This window comes from Carlito syrichta, unplaced genomic scaffold, assembly GCF_000164805.1.
Source record: "Carlito syrichta isolate Samal-C Ts95f unplaced genomic scaffold, Tarsius_syrichta-2.0.1 Scaffold304638, whole genome shotgun sequence".
Classification (NCBI taxonomy): Eukaryota; Metazoa; Chordata; class Mammalia; order Primates; family Tarsiidae; genus Carlito; species Carlito syrichta.
The window spans coordinates 684,861-701,001 of record NW_007248734.1 but is presented as its reverse complement, the minus strand read 5'-3'; the positions used below and the strand labels follow the sequence as shown (position 1 = coordinate 701,001).

The 16,141-nt window shown below is 32.9% G+C and overlaps 1 protein-coding gene across 5 annotated transcripts in view; it reads right to left on the bottom strand.

Annotated features, from left to right (window-relative positions):
- EPHA5 (EPH receptor A5) overlaps positions 1–16,141 on the bottom strand; it is a 363,799-nt gene that overhangs the window by 86,511 nt on the left and 261,147 nt on the right. For all 5 annotated transcript variants that reach the window (XM_008060513.2, XM_008060517.2, XM_008060515.2 and 2 more), the window contains 2 exons: positions 10,342–10,466; positions 4,486–4,645 (listed from right to left, as the gene is read on the bottom strand). In XM_008060513.2, the coding sequence (XP_008058704.1) occupies positions 4,486–4,645; positions 10,342–10,466 (285 nt within the window). The remainder of the gene's footprint in view (positions 1–4,485; positions 4,646–10,341; positions 10,467–16,141) is intronic.

Genomic DNA, 16,141 nt, shown 5'->3' with positions numbered 1-16,141 from the left:
GTTCGAGACCTGCCTGAGCAGGCGAGACCTCATCTCTACAATAAATCAAAAAATTAGCCGGGCGTGGTAGCACGCGCCTGTAATTCCGGCTACTCGGAAGACTGAGGCGGAAGGATCGCCGGAGCCCAGCAGGTCAAGGCTGCGGTGGCCGGGAGCGGCCACTGCACTCCAGTCTGGGCGACAGAGTGAGACTCCAACTCAAAAAAAAAAAAAAAAAAAAAAGTACTCAAATGTTCATAGCATCTTTATTTATAATAGGAAAAATGGATTCAGTCCAGATGTCCTTCACCAGACAAATGGTTGAACAAATTGTTACTCACATACCATGAAATACTACTCAGTGATAAAAACAAACAAACTTGATACGCACAACAATATGGATGTATCTTTAGGGAACTATGTGAAGTGAAAAAAGCCAAACCCGAATAAAAAAGTCACATACTGCAGGACTCCATTTATAAAGCATTTTTGAAATGTCAAACATTAGACGTGGAGGATGGATGAGTAGTGTCCAGGGATTAGTGATGGTATGAGAGTTGCTACTGAAGGCAGTAGGTATGGTTATAAAAGAGCAACACAGAAGATTTTTATGATATTGGCACTGATTGGTATCTTGACTGTTGCAGTAAATACACAAACCTGTACAAGTGACTAAATTGTACAGAACCTAATAAACACATACATACATAATCACACACACAACACATATCTATGTATATATGTGCGTGTATATGTATATTGTATCAATAACAATATTCTGATAAAAATATTATACAACAATTTTATAACATTTTACAGTTAGGGGAGACTAAGAAAAACGTTTGAGTTCTCTGTATTATTATTTACAATTGCTTGTAAACTTACAATTAACTCAATAAAATTTTCAATTAATAGCCTAATATCATTATTCCAGCAGTTAGTTTGCACAAAGTTTAGACAAAGAGGTAAGAAATAAATGAAAGAAGTGATGCATTAAAAAAATAAAAGAAACACAGATGTTACTGGTAAACCTTGGGCAAGTAAGGGTCAGGCATGATTCAGCAACAGTCTCAAAGTTTCAAGATAAATTATGTTAAAAGAAACCAAGAAAAGAGTTAACTAGTTGGACTGTGTGGTTTCATTGGTAAAATTTTTTTTTCTTTTTTTTTTTTTTGTTGTAGCTGATGTGTTTTTTGTGACTGCTATTGAGAATACAGGTAAAATAAGAAGTCAGTTTTAAATATATTATTTTTATGCATAAAAACAAAATAAAGAGGATAAAATCATTTATAAAACATAAACTAAAGCTTGGCTGATTAAAAATGGATGGAAGTTTTGCACCCAAATCCTCACATTAATATGCCATAATATTTATTTTAATATATCTAAAATAAGTATTTTTGTATTTTGTTTTTACTTTTATTTGCATTTAGCTTTAGGACTATATTTTTTACATATAAGATAATGTAGGTGAAAAAGAAAAATCCTTTATGACAATTTTACCTCGTAAATAAATGAAGTATAATATAAATTAATAAATGATAACTTTTATAAATCAAGCAGATCAATAATATGTGTCGATGTGTCATTATTATGTACCATTATTTTGAAAGAAGCTGGCAATCACAAAATTCTTTTAAAAAATATTGCTCAAGAGAATTTTAAAATAGCTTTCTGTTCTAATATACCTGAGAGATAAAACAGCCTTTCCTTAGTGATAGTGAATCATGAACACTAGAATTCTTAATTACTTTTCTCAAATAAAAATCACTGACAACTTTGAGAGGAAACATACAAATACATTTAAGATACTATAATTCCTGCACTCAAGTATTTTGAGAGCTTGTTTTCAGAAAATAATAAATGTATATGTATAATTAATTTATAACATAAAGTAAATAATTTCCTAGTAAAATAATTAATGCAATTTCACAAAAGACTAGACAAATTATTGTCAAATAAAAGGCATTTCATTTGACAATGCAGAAGTTCTGAAAGAACTATTTTAATTATCATTGTGTATCTTCTTCTTTTTTTTTTTTTTTTTTGCCTCAGTCTTCTGAGTATCCAGAACCGTAGGCTTCTACCACTCCCAGCTAATTTTTTTATTTATTGTGGAGACGCGATCTCACCAAGTTGCCCAGGCTGTTTTTGAATCCGCAAGCTCAGGGAAACCACTTGCTTTGGCCTCCCCAAGTGCTGGGCTTACAAGCTGAGCCAGTAAGCCCAGCCCATTTTACAGTTTTTTGTTTTGTTTTGTTTTGTTTTTTTGAGTTGGAGTCTCACTCCATCGAGCGGTGGCATGCTCCCAGCCACCGCAGTCTCAACTTGCTGGTCTCTAGCGATCCTTCCTGATTGTGCATCTTCTTTGAGAGGTCATTAGACTACAGGACTTAAAAAAGAGGAGACTGTGCCTTCCTTAAAACCTGGGTCACATATAATTCCTGGAGTAAAAAGTCTTTTGATGTATAGGAAGTAAAAAAAGAAATACATTTTTGAAGCAAATATTCCATATATCAAAAAGAAATAGACAGTGTTCTTACTCTCCAGAGAGTGGTTTTTATGGGTTAATTATGTTCATTTCACCAGAGTCTAAAAAAGCCTAACATGTACTAGGTATTCAATATATACTTGTTGAAATCGATTCAGAAAGGATTCTCCATAAAAATCAAGGGAAATTGATATGAAATAAACACTTTCTGCAAAGAATAAAGACGTTCTTTAAAAGCTTGCAACATATGTACACATGCTCAAATAAAAACAAGATTTCTTACTAATAGTTAGGAGGCATTATGGTGTTGAAACATTTTTGTTAGCTATTAAAAAGATACTAAAATTTACTTTTGTAGCAAAAAATGTGTAATATTTCTCTTCCTCTAGAAATTATGTAGGAAAACTTTAAAAAGTAGCTAGTTTCAGGTAAAAGTTTGGAAATGTATACAAGGAAATGATCTCATGTTAGTTTACTCAGTGATATGATTGATTATCATATCATTTGGTATGTCTGGAAGCTACTATTTAGCATTAAAAAAATAAGGAATAGAATATTGAAAAGTCTAAAGAAACACTAGTTGAACATGCCAACATCGTAAAACTGAGTAAAATTTTACTATTCTTAAAATGGGATTTTCCATTTGTATAGTCATCAAAGCATATCTTGAGATTTTTATATATAGCTTTGTTCTCAGACTTGGTAGATCACACACATACCAATATACATTAATGATGCCATCTCAATAGAGTCAAGTTCTGTTAGAATGACCAACTGATATAAAACGTCTTTTGAGATAAATCTATGTTAGGTTTAGGTGCAAGATTAAATAATCTAATGTCAATATTATGAGGTTTTTCTGATTAATCATATGTTTATATGAAATCTATTAAAGAAATTTTGACAGCTTCAATTAAAACAGTTGTAAAATTTTCCTTTGCATAGAAAAATATAATTTCTAATGGCATTCTTTTCTATACAAAATCCAGTGAAGTAACACTTAGAAGAATATTTTTAAGTGAATAAAATTATTTTTGAAATAATGCAGTTAAACATGTTTTAAACAGAAGTATATTTTGATTTTCTAAAAAAAAACGCATTATATATAATACTCAAATTTTAGTTTAATAATTTTCTAATCCTTTCAAAGTCAATTCAGTAGCTAAGCTCTCAGGTTTGTTGATTTTCAAAAAAAGAAAATATGTGTTTTGTTTTCTTCATTTTAAAATCACTAAGTCTTATATGTTAGCTTTAAAAAGGCAAATATTACACACTCACTTTTGACATTTCATAAAACTGCATTATTTTCATAACAAAACTTAAATACCAATAGTGCTTTTATCTACAAGTAAGACAAGTTATTGTCTTTTTTTAAAATTCTGCTTCTAATGGTTTTGCTTCAGGATGAATAAATAATATAAATATTTTGTTGAAGTTAGAGGAAAATATTTTATGCTATTTTATAGGGAAAAATGATACAAAAGGATGTTCCAGAGATATTTCTGGATTCTCCACTCAAAGAGAGTGCCAGAGATCTAATTTATTTATTTATTTTTTAAAGAAATCAGATCGGTTTCTGAGAACACCACTGTCTTGCCAAACTCAATGCTAAAGAAAGCTCCCTGTGGAATTTTCATAAAAAGACTAAGGCTACTACCACAGTTCAATAAAACAAGTAAAAAAAAAAAAAAAAGGAAATGGTGATATGGCAATAATTCAATAAAATATGGCAGCAGTGAAAAGAAAATCTTTAAAAGCAAGTTTAAACATTTCTTAAAGATCTCCTGATATACCATTTCCCAGTAGACTAAATGCAACGAGGAGCGGGGACCAATGTGTTAGCCCACCGACCTACCATAATAGCACGACAGATGCTTCCTACCTGAAGGGGTCATGCCTGAGAGAGAGAGAGGGAGAATGAGACTGACAGAGTGCCCAGGGAGGATATTGATCCACTGACTCTTTTCTGGTAACCATTACAGAGACAAGAGTTGACAGTAATTAAAATGACTTACACACTGGGGTGGTTTCAAACTCAAATCTTCGACTGAAGACACCATAGCCTGCTGCTGTACGTGCTCGAATTTGGAAGATATATACTGAAGCTGGTTTCAAGCCCTCTGCAGTAATAGTTGTCTCTTTAGATTTGATAATTGTGTAGCTGGTCTCTTGGTCCTTGAATTGCACATGTACATACAATAAGAAAAGTAATATAAATTACTCAGACAGCAAAACTTAGAATCACAGATCAGAAAATGCACCAGAAAGCCATGGCTCTATATTAGTACAAATGTATTTTAGAAGAAAATTCTAGATACCCTAGGTGGCGTATCATTTATATAGATTTTAAAGTGTTTTGTAGAGCTCAGCGTAATGGGTGACATGCTATCCACCCACTCACAATTTTTGCCTGTTGCAATAGTGAATTTGTAAAACTTTTAAAATACATTTTTGTAGGAGATTATTATATAAACTCTATTTTAGTATTGTTATTTGTGTGCTTGTTTTCCTTAGATATATTTTACTGTCATATATCTAACATACTGTCTAGTCATAGAAAAAGTTACAGTATCTCACATACAGTGAGGTGAGACATGCTTTGAATCTTTACTGAATTGAATTTAGGTCTTAAGAGAAGAAATTGGTACTTCACTGGAGAACTGTAATTTTAATTCACTAAATCTAAACAGAGAGCATTAAAGAAAAAAAAAGTAAGCAAAACTTTTTTTCTTTTAAGATATTTTCTATTTGGGGGGAGCTAGGTAGGTAATTTATAGAAATGGAATAGGAAAAAAATCATTGCAAAGATAGTTTTGGAAGCTGAAACAAAAAAGAATGATTCCTATTTTAACTGATGACAAAAGTCTAGACTAACTTTTTATAATTCTTCATTATCTCTTTGAAGTTACCACCCTGACTTTAATGTGGACACTAAAATCATATGCTAAAATACAGCAGGTTTATTTTTACTTTTATGCTCAAATTTCTTGTCAGCAAAACTGGAGTAGAAACTGTTATCTGGTTTCGTCACAGATATGATACAAAAAGGAAACAGATCATGCATGTAAAAACAGCTAATAAACTACAAATGCATGTTTTTGTTTTCATAATTTTTAAAAAATATTCTAGACTGTATTTTGCCATGACAAAGTTTACCTCTCACTCCTTTCTAAACTACCAGCAACACTATCTAAATATACAACCTAAACACATTCTTCCTTTACAACAATTTGCAATTCTAATCTAATTTATGCTTAAACACATAAAGTTATCTTATTGTTAAGTAGGGTTGCATTTATCTCTACAAAGGCAAGGCCTAACTTCTAATCTACTTATCAGATTTTCTCATTCATTCTGGCAAATGGCAACTTTCTAGTATTTTAAATGTACACATTAATCTCAGTACATAATCTTTACAGTGTTTAGGACATTTTATTAGAGATTTACAAAGGATTCAAAGTAGGTAATTAAATCCTATAAAACTGTACCTATTAACCAGTCAATTTCTTCATTCATGTTTATTGATCTTCTACTGTCTACTCTATTACTATTTTTCTATGCTAGGAGTATAGCAGTAAACAGCAGATAATTTCTTGATGTGCATCTTTTAAAAAGTATAAATAGCTTCTACAAACTATGAGAGTTACTGATTTTTCTGAGAATGCTTGTTTATGGCTAAATAAACTTGATAATGTTGTTTATCATTTCTCAGTGTTATGGAGAATAAGTAACATTATTTTTCAGTAATATTGTAGTTTACAGCTTTGCTATGATTATAGCAGTAACTTTCAGTTAAAAATAATTACATGTCTGCTAATATTATTTTTATTTGCTTTAAGGGAATTAAACTTGGTTAAAAAAGCTAGTCAAAATAAAAGTATGAGAGTCTGATATACTTGGTATTATTGTAATTTTTACATAAAAATATGTAATGAAAAATAAGAATTTTTTAAAGCACACAGAAATAATAGAACTAGAAATTCCAGCCATGTCATTAACTAAATAAGTGAGCAAATGTGGGCAAACAACTTTGAATCTCAGTTTTTAAATTTTTTAAATGGAGATTAAATTATTTACAAAGATTATTGGGAGGAGATAGAGATAAGAGATAATACATGTAGAACCCAACACAATCTCTACAGAATAGGCTCTAGGTATATTTGATTGCTCTTAACATTATAGCATGATGGTAAATTCTACCACTGAAGAGTAAAAAGTAAAAGAATTTTTCAAGCTTACACAGTTGTAAATCCTAACTATTGAAGTTACAACAAATAAAATTTTGTAAAAATATAATTGTTTCTTTTGCCAAACAGGAAAAATATATATATTACAAGGAAACCATAACACTGCTCCTTGAAATAATGTTCGATCTAATAGCAATTGCACAACATTACCAACATTTTGTCTGATCAATTAACAATATATAAGTCTCCATTGTTCCTTACCTAGCATTTAATTGTACATTGTCTCCCTGAGTTAGCTTAATATCGCATTATTGGGGAGAATTTAGGAACACATATATCCAAAGGGTCAAAACCAACTAACACACATAGTGAAGGATCTACATATTTTCCAAAATTTACTTGTGTTCCGTTCCTCTAAATTCATCGCATATTGTAATTTTCTACATATCACAAACCCTACATAAACATCTTCAACACCCACAGCCACCTGGCTGCCAAGTCCCTGGTCAGGGTAGAGGCTTTTGCAGCCTTCGTGACCCAGCTGAGCAAATGAGCTACATTCCCCAGCTGCTTAGCAAACACTGTTCACACGCATTGAGGGGAGGGCCACAGCAGAAGGAGCCAGCTGGCAAACACTCTGCCAAGGGGCAGCTTCCCTTTGCCTCTTCCTTTAATTAAGAGATGGCAATAGGCCCATCATCATGCGGGAGCAGAAAAGCCCAATGACCTCTATTAGAGCAGGGCAATCACAGGCAGAAATGCCAGCTGGCAAATGCATGTGCCCTGGAAAGCTCTGCCACCTGTGTCTGGCCAAAAGCCATCCAATAAAAGGGTGGCATTATTTTGAAGCTTTGAAATGAGCTCTGGAAACCTATCAAGACCCCCACCTCAATACATGAGCTGACAGCTTAGGATCTTCTTTTTTTTTTTTTTTTCTTCTGAAAGTCTTTAAAACACCTTTATGTGTATTATTATCAGTATGCTCCAAAATCTGGCTCAACAGAAAGGTCTGAAAATTAATATCTTTGTTGTAGAAAGGAAAACATTGACCACAAGAAGTTAACAACTTCCAGCAAAATAGTAAATTATATAAAGATTTGGCTGTTTTGAAGTGCATGTAAGTAGGCAACTAGTTATTCATTTATTGAGCATATGTACAGAAACTTTTAAAAAATATTTTTTCTTAACTTGAGCTATGTAGACAATAGAGTAGATTATTACAGCATTAAGTATAAGTAATTAAATAGAAGAACAAGTCACACTGAAATAAATATGATTCAAAAAAATTGAACCATACAGAAAATTCTGCAACATGGATAAAATTCACTAGCAAAAAATATTAATAGAAAAAACTCCACATCACTTGTTGAGTAATTCTGTTCTAGCATAATCACAACTTGAAAAACATAAATTCTTGCTAATATTGAATATTGCACACATAATAAGATATATGCATATGCTGTGAAGTAGTAGTAAAAACAATTGAAGTTTATCCATAAGGGGAGAAATCTGACGATTTCCTTAAGGACAATCCAAAAAATGCTAGTCATCGAGCCAGTTAGTTGATTCAGGTGAAAACAAACAATCAATGTAGGCAAATAATTACTTGTCAAACTTTTAGTATTGCTACTATTGAGCTGTAGTTCATCTAAGATACATGTAGATATATGCATATCCAAATATACAGTTGTTGGTGTTTGGTTGTTTTACAATTCCTCTATGCATTTTGACTTCCAAAATCAACCTTAATTACAATAAGAATTTGAAAACTGAGAATATTTACAGTAGAATTCGGCACGTGTTTATATATTTATATAACTAAACAGTTTGCATTCGTATAGGGTCATAAAGGTTGCAAAGACTTAAATAAGAAACATAAACCTTAATTTTACAAATTATTTCAAGCACATAGCATGTGTTTAATTTGTAGACCTCTGAAACTTGCATTGCTATTTTTAGTTACCAATCCCAGAGAAACAAGAATCAGTAAGTAATAAAGAAATACCAATGTCAGTACATTAATATTAATGTCACTACATTCCACTTAATTAACTACATACTTGTTAATAATAAACACTAAAACATATCCCAACATAACTTTACTGAAGAGGTATTCTCTTAGAGCATTCTTGTGAATAATATACTTGATTACTTTGTAGTGAAAGGTAAGTATCATAATTTATGCTCCTTAATGATCTGATAGTTATATGTAGTACTATCAGCGAGTTGATGACTTCAAAGGTAAAAATCGACTCTTTACTCATCTGTTAATAAAATCAACACATGAATATCATAGAGACATCCAAAACTTAGAAAGAGTATGTGGATAGCCCTCACCCCATCCCCCTACTACTGTTTTATGCTTTGCCATGTCTTTACAGAAGAAATTGTTGAATCAATGAACAAAACGACTTGATTTATTTTTAAAATCTCTATAATTCTATAACAAATTAGCATTCAATATATTTACCTGAACTCTTTTATCTATGCATATGTAATTTTGAATTTTTTTATCATTTTCATTAATAGGATATCAGTATTTTTCATAATGATGGAAAGAAAAAACATTTCTCTCCCCTCATCCCCCTTCTCTTTCTCAGTGTCCTAGCATGAGCAATTTTTAGGTATTGTAAAGTAAGTTTTGAACTTCCTACCATCCTCTTTACTCTTCCTGAATAGAAAAGTGATATTTCTGCAAATCAGGAATTGATTGAGTAGAGATAAGTCCTTATCTCTACTTTTGGAATTTGTTTGCCTGCATGGCGAACATGTTCTTTTCTATCTTTATTTCTGGATCAGGGGCTCTAATCCATATCTTAAGGTTGGTTTATGTACCCATATCTCTTTACCTCCTCTGTTAGAACTCAGGTTGTCCTAAGGTATGTATGCCATTTAGATCCAGGCATTAAAAGAAATCACAGTCAAATGGAGCATGAGTGGTAGCAAGACTCATGCTAGCTATGTATCTAAGCCACATATTCCAGGCCAGCTTCAGAAATGACAAGCTCATCTTTAGACTGCATCTGTGGGATTCTTTCATCAGTAGCTCACTTGGCTGTGAACTCAGAAATGGGACGATAATTACCTTTAGACTCAACTCTTATGGCAAAATATGCAAAAAGTTGCCCAGGAAGCAACTCAAAGACCAAGAGGAAATCAAACAAACATCTAAGAATTGCGAGGCACACATTTCTGACTTTGTACCCTCAAATTCAAACATAAAGTTTATGCTACAGGGCTAAATGTTTGCTAGGAATGTTTAAAAGTATTATGTTTTATGTGTCTCATCTTTCCATAGCTCTTTATCAGAATAGGTGATTCCCAGTTACTGGCTATAAGCACACCTGATTTTCCTTGCATACAACAGTCACGCCTGAAAGTAAACAGCTTAAGTGTTTGTAATACTTTCAAATGTCCTATGACTTCATCTTTTAATGCTGTGAAACTAAGTTAAGCTCATATTAGACAATATGGCTGCATCCAGGCTGCATAAACTATTTGGCAGGAGCAGAACATGAATAGAGAACTCCCTGCACACTTCCAGCCTCCCTAATCTAACTTCAGAATCAATTGTCATTGATTCAATGTAAAATTGCAACAGACTCTTTTGCAAAGTGGATAATTGCAGCTGCTAAAATGCAACAAGAAAAGAAAGAAAGGACATTTTTATACTGTTAGTCCTACCTTTTCAAAATATTTGATTTCATACTCAAGGATGATTCCATTGGGGCGATCTGGCTCTTGCCAAGACAAAGAGATGCTGTTTTTTGCAATCTTTCCCTTTTTCACATTCGTAACTGGAGATGGGGCTGCAAAATAGTATAAATAAAGAGTAGTGTGATTAATAAAACAGTAAAATTACAATTTTTTCTTTGTAATATGTATACAGACATTTTTAGAATATAAGATTATAAGAATCCCAATTAAATTTTCTTTTAACTTGGTAAAAACTTGACTTTCTCTATATAAGTTCTTAAAGGTTTGTGAAGTTTTTACAAATATAAATCAGCTAAATATCATCAAAATTTTCTCAAATAAAACTGTAGCCCATATTTTTTCCACATGGTTTAAAAATATATGTAAATTAGTTTATATTTTACAGACTAAAGATGTTCCTGATAATCTTATGTATCTTCTATGTTTCTAAAATTTATGGACTCTGTATGACATACCCCATTATCTTAATATTTCATGAGTATCTATATCACTGTATTTCTAAAACATTAAGACTTTTTAATAATTTATTATATCTGAAATCACACTAGTATAATCACATATTAAGTATAGTGGGACATTCCTTTAAAATATGTCACTCAATATATGGTATATATTGAAATAATAAATAGAGGAACATATTCCTTCATTCCCATTCTCCTCAAATATTTCATTAGAAGTTATAACCAGCCGGACTCGGTGGTTCAGCCTGTAATCCCGCGCCTTGGGAGGCTGAGGTGGGTGGATTTCCTGAGCCCTTGGGTTCGAGACCCGCCTGGGCAACCTGATGAGACCTCATCTCTACAATAAATCAAAAAAATTAGCCAGGCATGGTAGTGCGCGCCTGTAATTCCAGCTACTTGGAAGGCTGAGGCGGAAGGATCACCAGAGCCCAGCAGGTCGAGGCTGTGGTGACCGGGAGCGGCCACTGCACTACAGTGTGGCTGAGAGAGTGAGACTCCAACTCAAAAAAAAAAAAAAGGAAGTTATAACCACTTATGTAGTTCACTGGTATTTGCTATAGTATCTATTAAACAACTACTATTCTAATGAAAATACAATTTATATATAATGTAGATTTATATATGCTAATTCAGATATATCTGGATATTTTGAGTTCACAAAAAAATCTGGATATTGGAATCAAAGTTCTATTGTCAGTCTGCAGATACTTATAGAGACATTCTGATTTTACAAAATGTCCAGAAAAGCCGGGCTCGGTGGCTCAGCCTGTAATCCCACGCCTTTGGGAGGCTGAGGTGAGTGGATTGCCTGAGCCCGCGGGTTCGAGACCCGCCTGGGCAGCGAGACCTCATCTCTACAATAAATAAAAAAATTAGCCGGGCGTGGTAGTGCATGCCTGTAATTCCGGCTACTCGGAAGGCTGAGGCGGAAGGATCGCCGGAGCCCAGCAGGTCGAGGCGGCGGTGGTCGGGAGCGACCACTGCAGTCCAGTTGGGGTGACAGAGTGAGACTCCAACTCAAAAAAAAAAAAAAAAAAAAGTCCAGATGACCGGGTAAAACAGCTTAGTTCATTGTAGTATTATAGCAAAATAGCAAATTTACTGAAGTAGAAACAGCAATAGAGGATTAAGGAAGTGAATTTTTAGAATATATTTTATTCAGTACTGAATATCTTTATGAATTATCTTGAATCACGAATTACAATCACTTTTCCATTATCACTATATATTTATTGCATTATATATTGTTTTTTTTAAACCCAGATAAAGACTAAATCTTCAAGGTTCTTCACTCACTTAACTACAGTAAAAACATTTTTTCAGAATGATTTTTTAAAAGCTAGCTGTCAATTTTCATCTAATGAATTGATAATATTGTCACCTTTCTATTCATAAATTATATTTAACATATATGTTCAGTGAAAGCAGCAATTGATTTGATTTAGTTCTTTGCTATATTTCTAGGACCAGAAAATTACGAAGCATGTTAAAATGTAAAAAATAATTGTTGAACTAATGCATGGATGAATGAATGAATGGTAAGTATCATCATGTGTCATTCAAACTTGAGTTTGCTTCATCATAGGAGAATATAGTAGGATAATATTAGTTTGGGATTTGTGCTATATTTTAAAACTCAATTAGTTATTTAACAAAATAGCCAGCTACATTAAAGTGAAGATGCCAAATACATATCAACACAGACAAAAACAGCATAAAATGGAACATTTTGTTATTTACTTGCATCCATCAAAGTTAAAACATATGTTAGTTAGCTTTCAAAGACTTATATTTAACAAATGCCAATGTTTTCCATAATCGGTTTTCTCAGTTGCTAAAAATATTCTTTAAAATATCTGATCAGAATGAGGGAAGAAGACCACTTCTGAACTCAGGAGAGTTCAGAAATAATTTCCTCTGTGACAAGACCATCTCTGTATCATCTGGGTACACTGATGAAAGTGGGGACGCTGACAGATCCTGGGGACATAATGATGATGTGCAAATTGTGAATGGCAGCAATCCTACACTCCTGCAAAGCATTTATACGGGTCTCATGCACATTAAAATAGCTGTAACCAGGTTTGTCAGCATCAAGGGGCATGTTCCATTTATCTTATTTGTCTGCCTCGCTGATACTTTTCTCTCATTCTCTGCCTGCTCCCTCTTTTATTAAGGAAGCCTGGTATCAAATGAGAATGATGACTTGGAGCAATTCTGCTTGTAAAATTTTGATGAATGATGTCAAATCATAAAACTATTACTATCCCTGTGTCAAAAGAGGGAAAAAATATACCAAAGAAATTAAGTTGTGAAGAGTACAATATAATTTGCATAACTTCTGAGTTGTAATTTTCAGATATGTAGAAATATTCCAAATTATTTCTGTATTGTCTCTTCTCAAAGTTGTCCTTTGAATACCAACATCATGTATAAGATACTGACCTTTTAGGCTAATGATCCCGTTACAAACTAGTTGTCTTGAATGCTTGAACTTTTAAAATACATTTTTAAATTTAAAATAATTTCATAACTATAAAGAAGATAAGAGAGTCTTCATATACTTCACCCCTAATGCCCACTATTAGAAGTGTAGTATATTCATACATTTATCATAATTAATTAACCAATATTGATAGAATATCGTTAACTAAAGTTCACTCTTTATTCAGATTTTCATAGTTTTTACCTAATGTTCTTTTTCTGTCCCAGGACTCCCTCCAGTAAACTACACTAATTTAGTCATCATGTTTCTTTAAGTTCCTGTTGGTTGAGATAATTTTCCAGACTTTCCTTTATCTGATAACACTGATACTTTGGGGGCATACTGGTCAGGGATTTCATAAACTGTCTTCCAATCTAAGATTCATTTAATGTTTTTGTCATGATTAAACTATGGTTGTGAGGTTTTTGAGGAAACCACAGAGGTAAATCACCACTTCCGATGTATTAGTCAAAGGTACACACTATCAACATAACCTCACTGTTATGTTAAACTCAATCACGTCTCCCCTGTAAAGTTATTTTTTTCCAGCTTCCCATATTGTACACTTGGAAGAAAGTCACTATTTGTAGTGCACATTTAAAGAGTGGGAAGTTGTGACCCACTTTTTAATGGGTGTAGTATCTGCCTAAATTATTGGGAATTCTTCTGCATGGAAAATGTGTCAATTCTTTATTTAAAATGCATTTAATTAGTTATATTAATGTGGCTTTTTACATCAGTATGTGTTTTTTAATACTTGAGTTTATAACTGAATATTTTATTTTGATAATTTGCCATTGCTGTCCATGGAAACTGTTTCAGTGCTCTTATGTCCCTCATAATTATGGGTTTGCCTGTTTGTATGTTTTGCACATCAATTTCTTACTTTCTGGCACTAGAAAACCAGAAGCTCTGGATTCATCTTGCTTTTCTACTGCTCCAGTCCTAGCATCAGTCATTTCTCCAAGGGGTAATGGTTTCTTCTATTGGAGAAAGTATTAGAAACCCAAATCTGGATGTTAGGTGTGTTCCTTGCCACTGAGATACCATTGCTTCTAAGCCCTTTCAGCTGACAGAACAAGGTCATAAATGTGTGTATGTTAACTCTTGCATATTTGTAAATATTTCTATCTATAGCCATTATATCCCTATTAAGCTAAACTTGAATACATGCTAATGTCGCCAACTCTATCAATTATCACACAGATCATTCTAGGTTTCTCACTTTACTCATAGGTAACCTCCTGTTCCAAGAGTGACTCCTGCCATCTGCCTTCCAGTTATTTAATAGTTCGATTCAGAATCTACGTCTAGTGGTTTCAGAAGTGTTTATCTGTGCCTTTTTGACTTATTGATAGTGATAGATAGAATGTACACATTTCTAACATCTCAAAGGCACAAGCAAGATATACAAAACCCAGCCATCAGTTGTAAATATATATATATATATTGCTTTTTTAAATAAATAAATATATATATATATAATTTTTATTTTTCAAATATGGAAACAGAGTTTAAGGCACAGTGTCCCAATGTGGGAAGGAGTGCTATGGCACAGATAGCTTTGCAATAAGGTAGAACTGATTTCAGATCTCTTAGCAGCAAACCATTTCTGTGTGACCCTGCTTAAATTGCTTAGCATCTATGAATGCACTTTTCAATCTTTATAATAGGAGCAATAACACAACTTGTTTCTTGAAGAAGTTGTCTCCTAATTCTCTCTCTATATATATATTGTCAGGATGGGAATCAAATAAATACTATTTGTAATCATATCACTTGTGACATATTATAAAATAGTTTAAGAAGACTTTAATAATAGATATTCCATAATTCCTTAATTTTTTCATTCTTCATCAGTCATAATTATTTGTCGTCTCTTTCCAAATTTGGCACTAAGTGCTGAATGAGATCAAAAGTACTTACAAAAATAGATAAGAAACTTTGTTTTCTACATTCAGTGGATTTCACAACTCTATGCTCATAAATAGTAATGAGTAAACTTTCTTGATTTTATTAATCAGCAAAAAGTGTTGGGCTTTTGAGTGTTCACTAAAAGATCAACAGTTATATTTAGTATAGGATGTCTTTCTCATTCTTAAAACAAAGTGAACTTGAAGCTTAATTTTGTCATATGGAATTAAAAAAAAAAAAAACAGTCATTCCTGTAGCCAGTGCTGTCTGTGAAGACAAACATATGTGTTCAAGTATTGGTTGTTTTTATTTTAAAAACAAGTAAGTACATCTCCATGCATTTGATTTATATGCCCACATTTTAAGTTTTAAAGCTTAGAGAAAAGTAAATAAGTCAAATGTTATAATCTTTTCAGTCTGACAGTGCATGAATGTGTTAAAACTTTATCAGATGGCACTTCTTTCATTTTCCTACAAAAGTCCCTACACATGATTAACATATTAGCTCATTTAAACACAAATTTTAAAAATATGTATATTTTATCTTTGATTTCATAGGTTAAAATTTGTTGACTACCAACATCTGCCAGCTGGAAGCTACCATTTCTCTCTGACATGCTCATTTATCAGGTGCTTATTGTTATCCAGGCAGGTCGAGGCCAGTACAACATCTCGAGAAACACAGATTACTAGACTGCTCTCCAGAAATTTCAGACTCAGATTGGCTCAGATTTGGACCAAGAATTCTATTTTTTTGTTTGTTTGTTTTTGAGTTGGAGTCTCAATGGGTCGCCCAGACTGGAGTGCAGTGGCCGCTCCCGGTCACCACAGCCTCGACCTTCTGGGCTCTGGCGATCCTTCCGCCTCAGCCTTCCAAGTAGCCGGAATAACAGGCGCGCGCTACCAC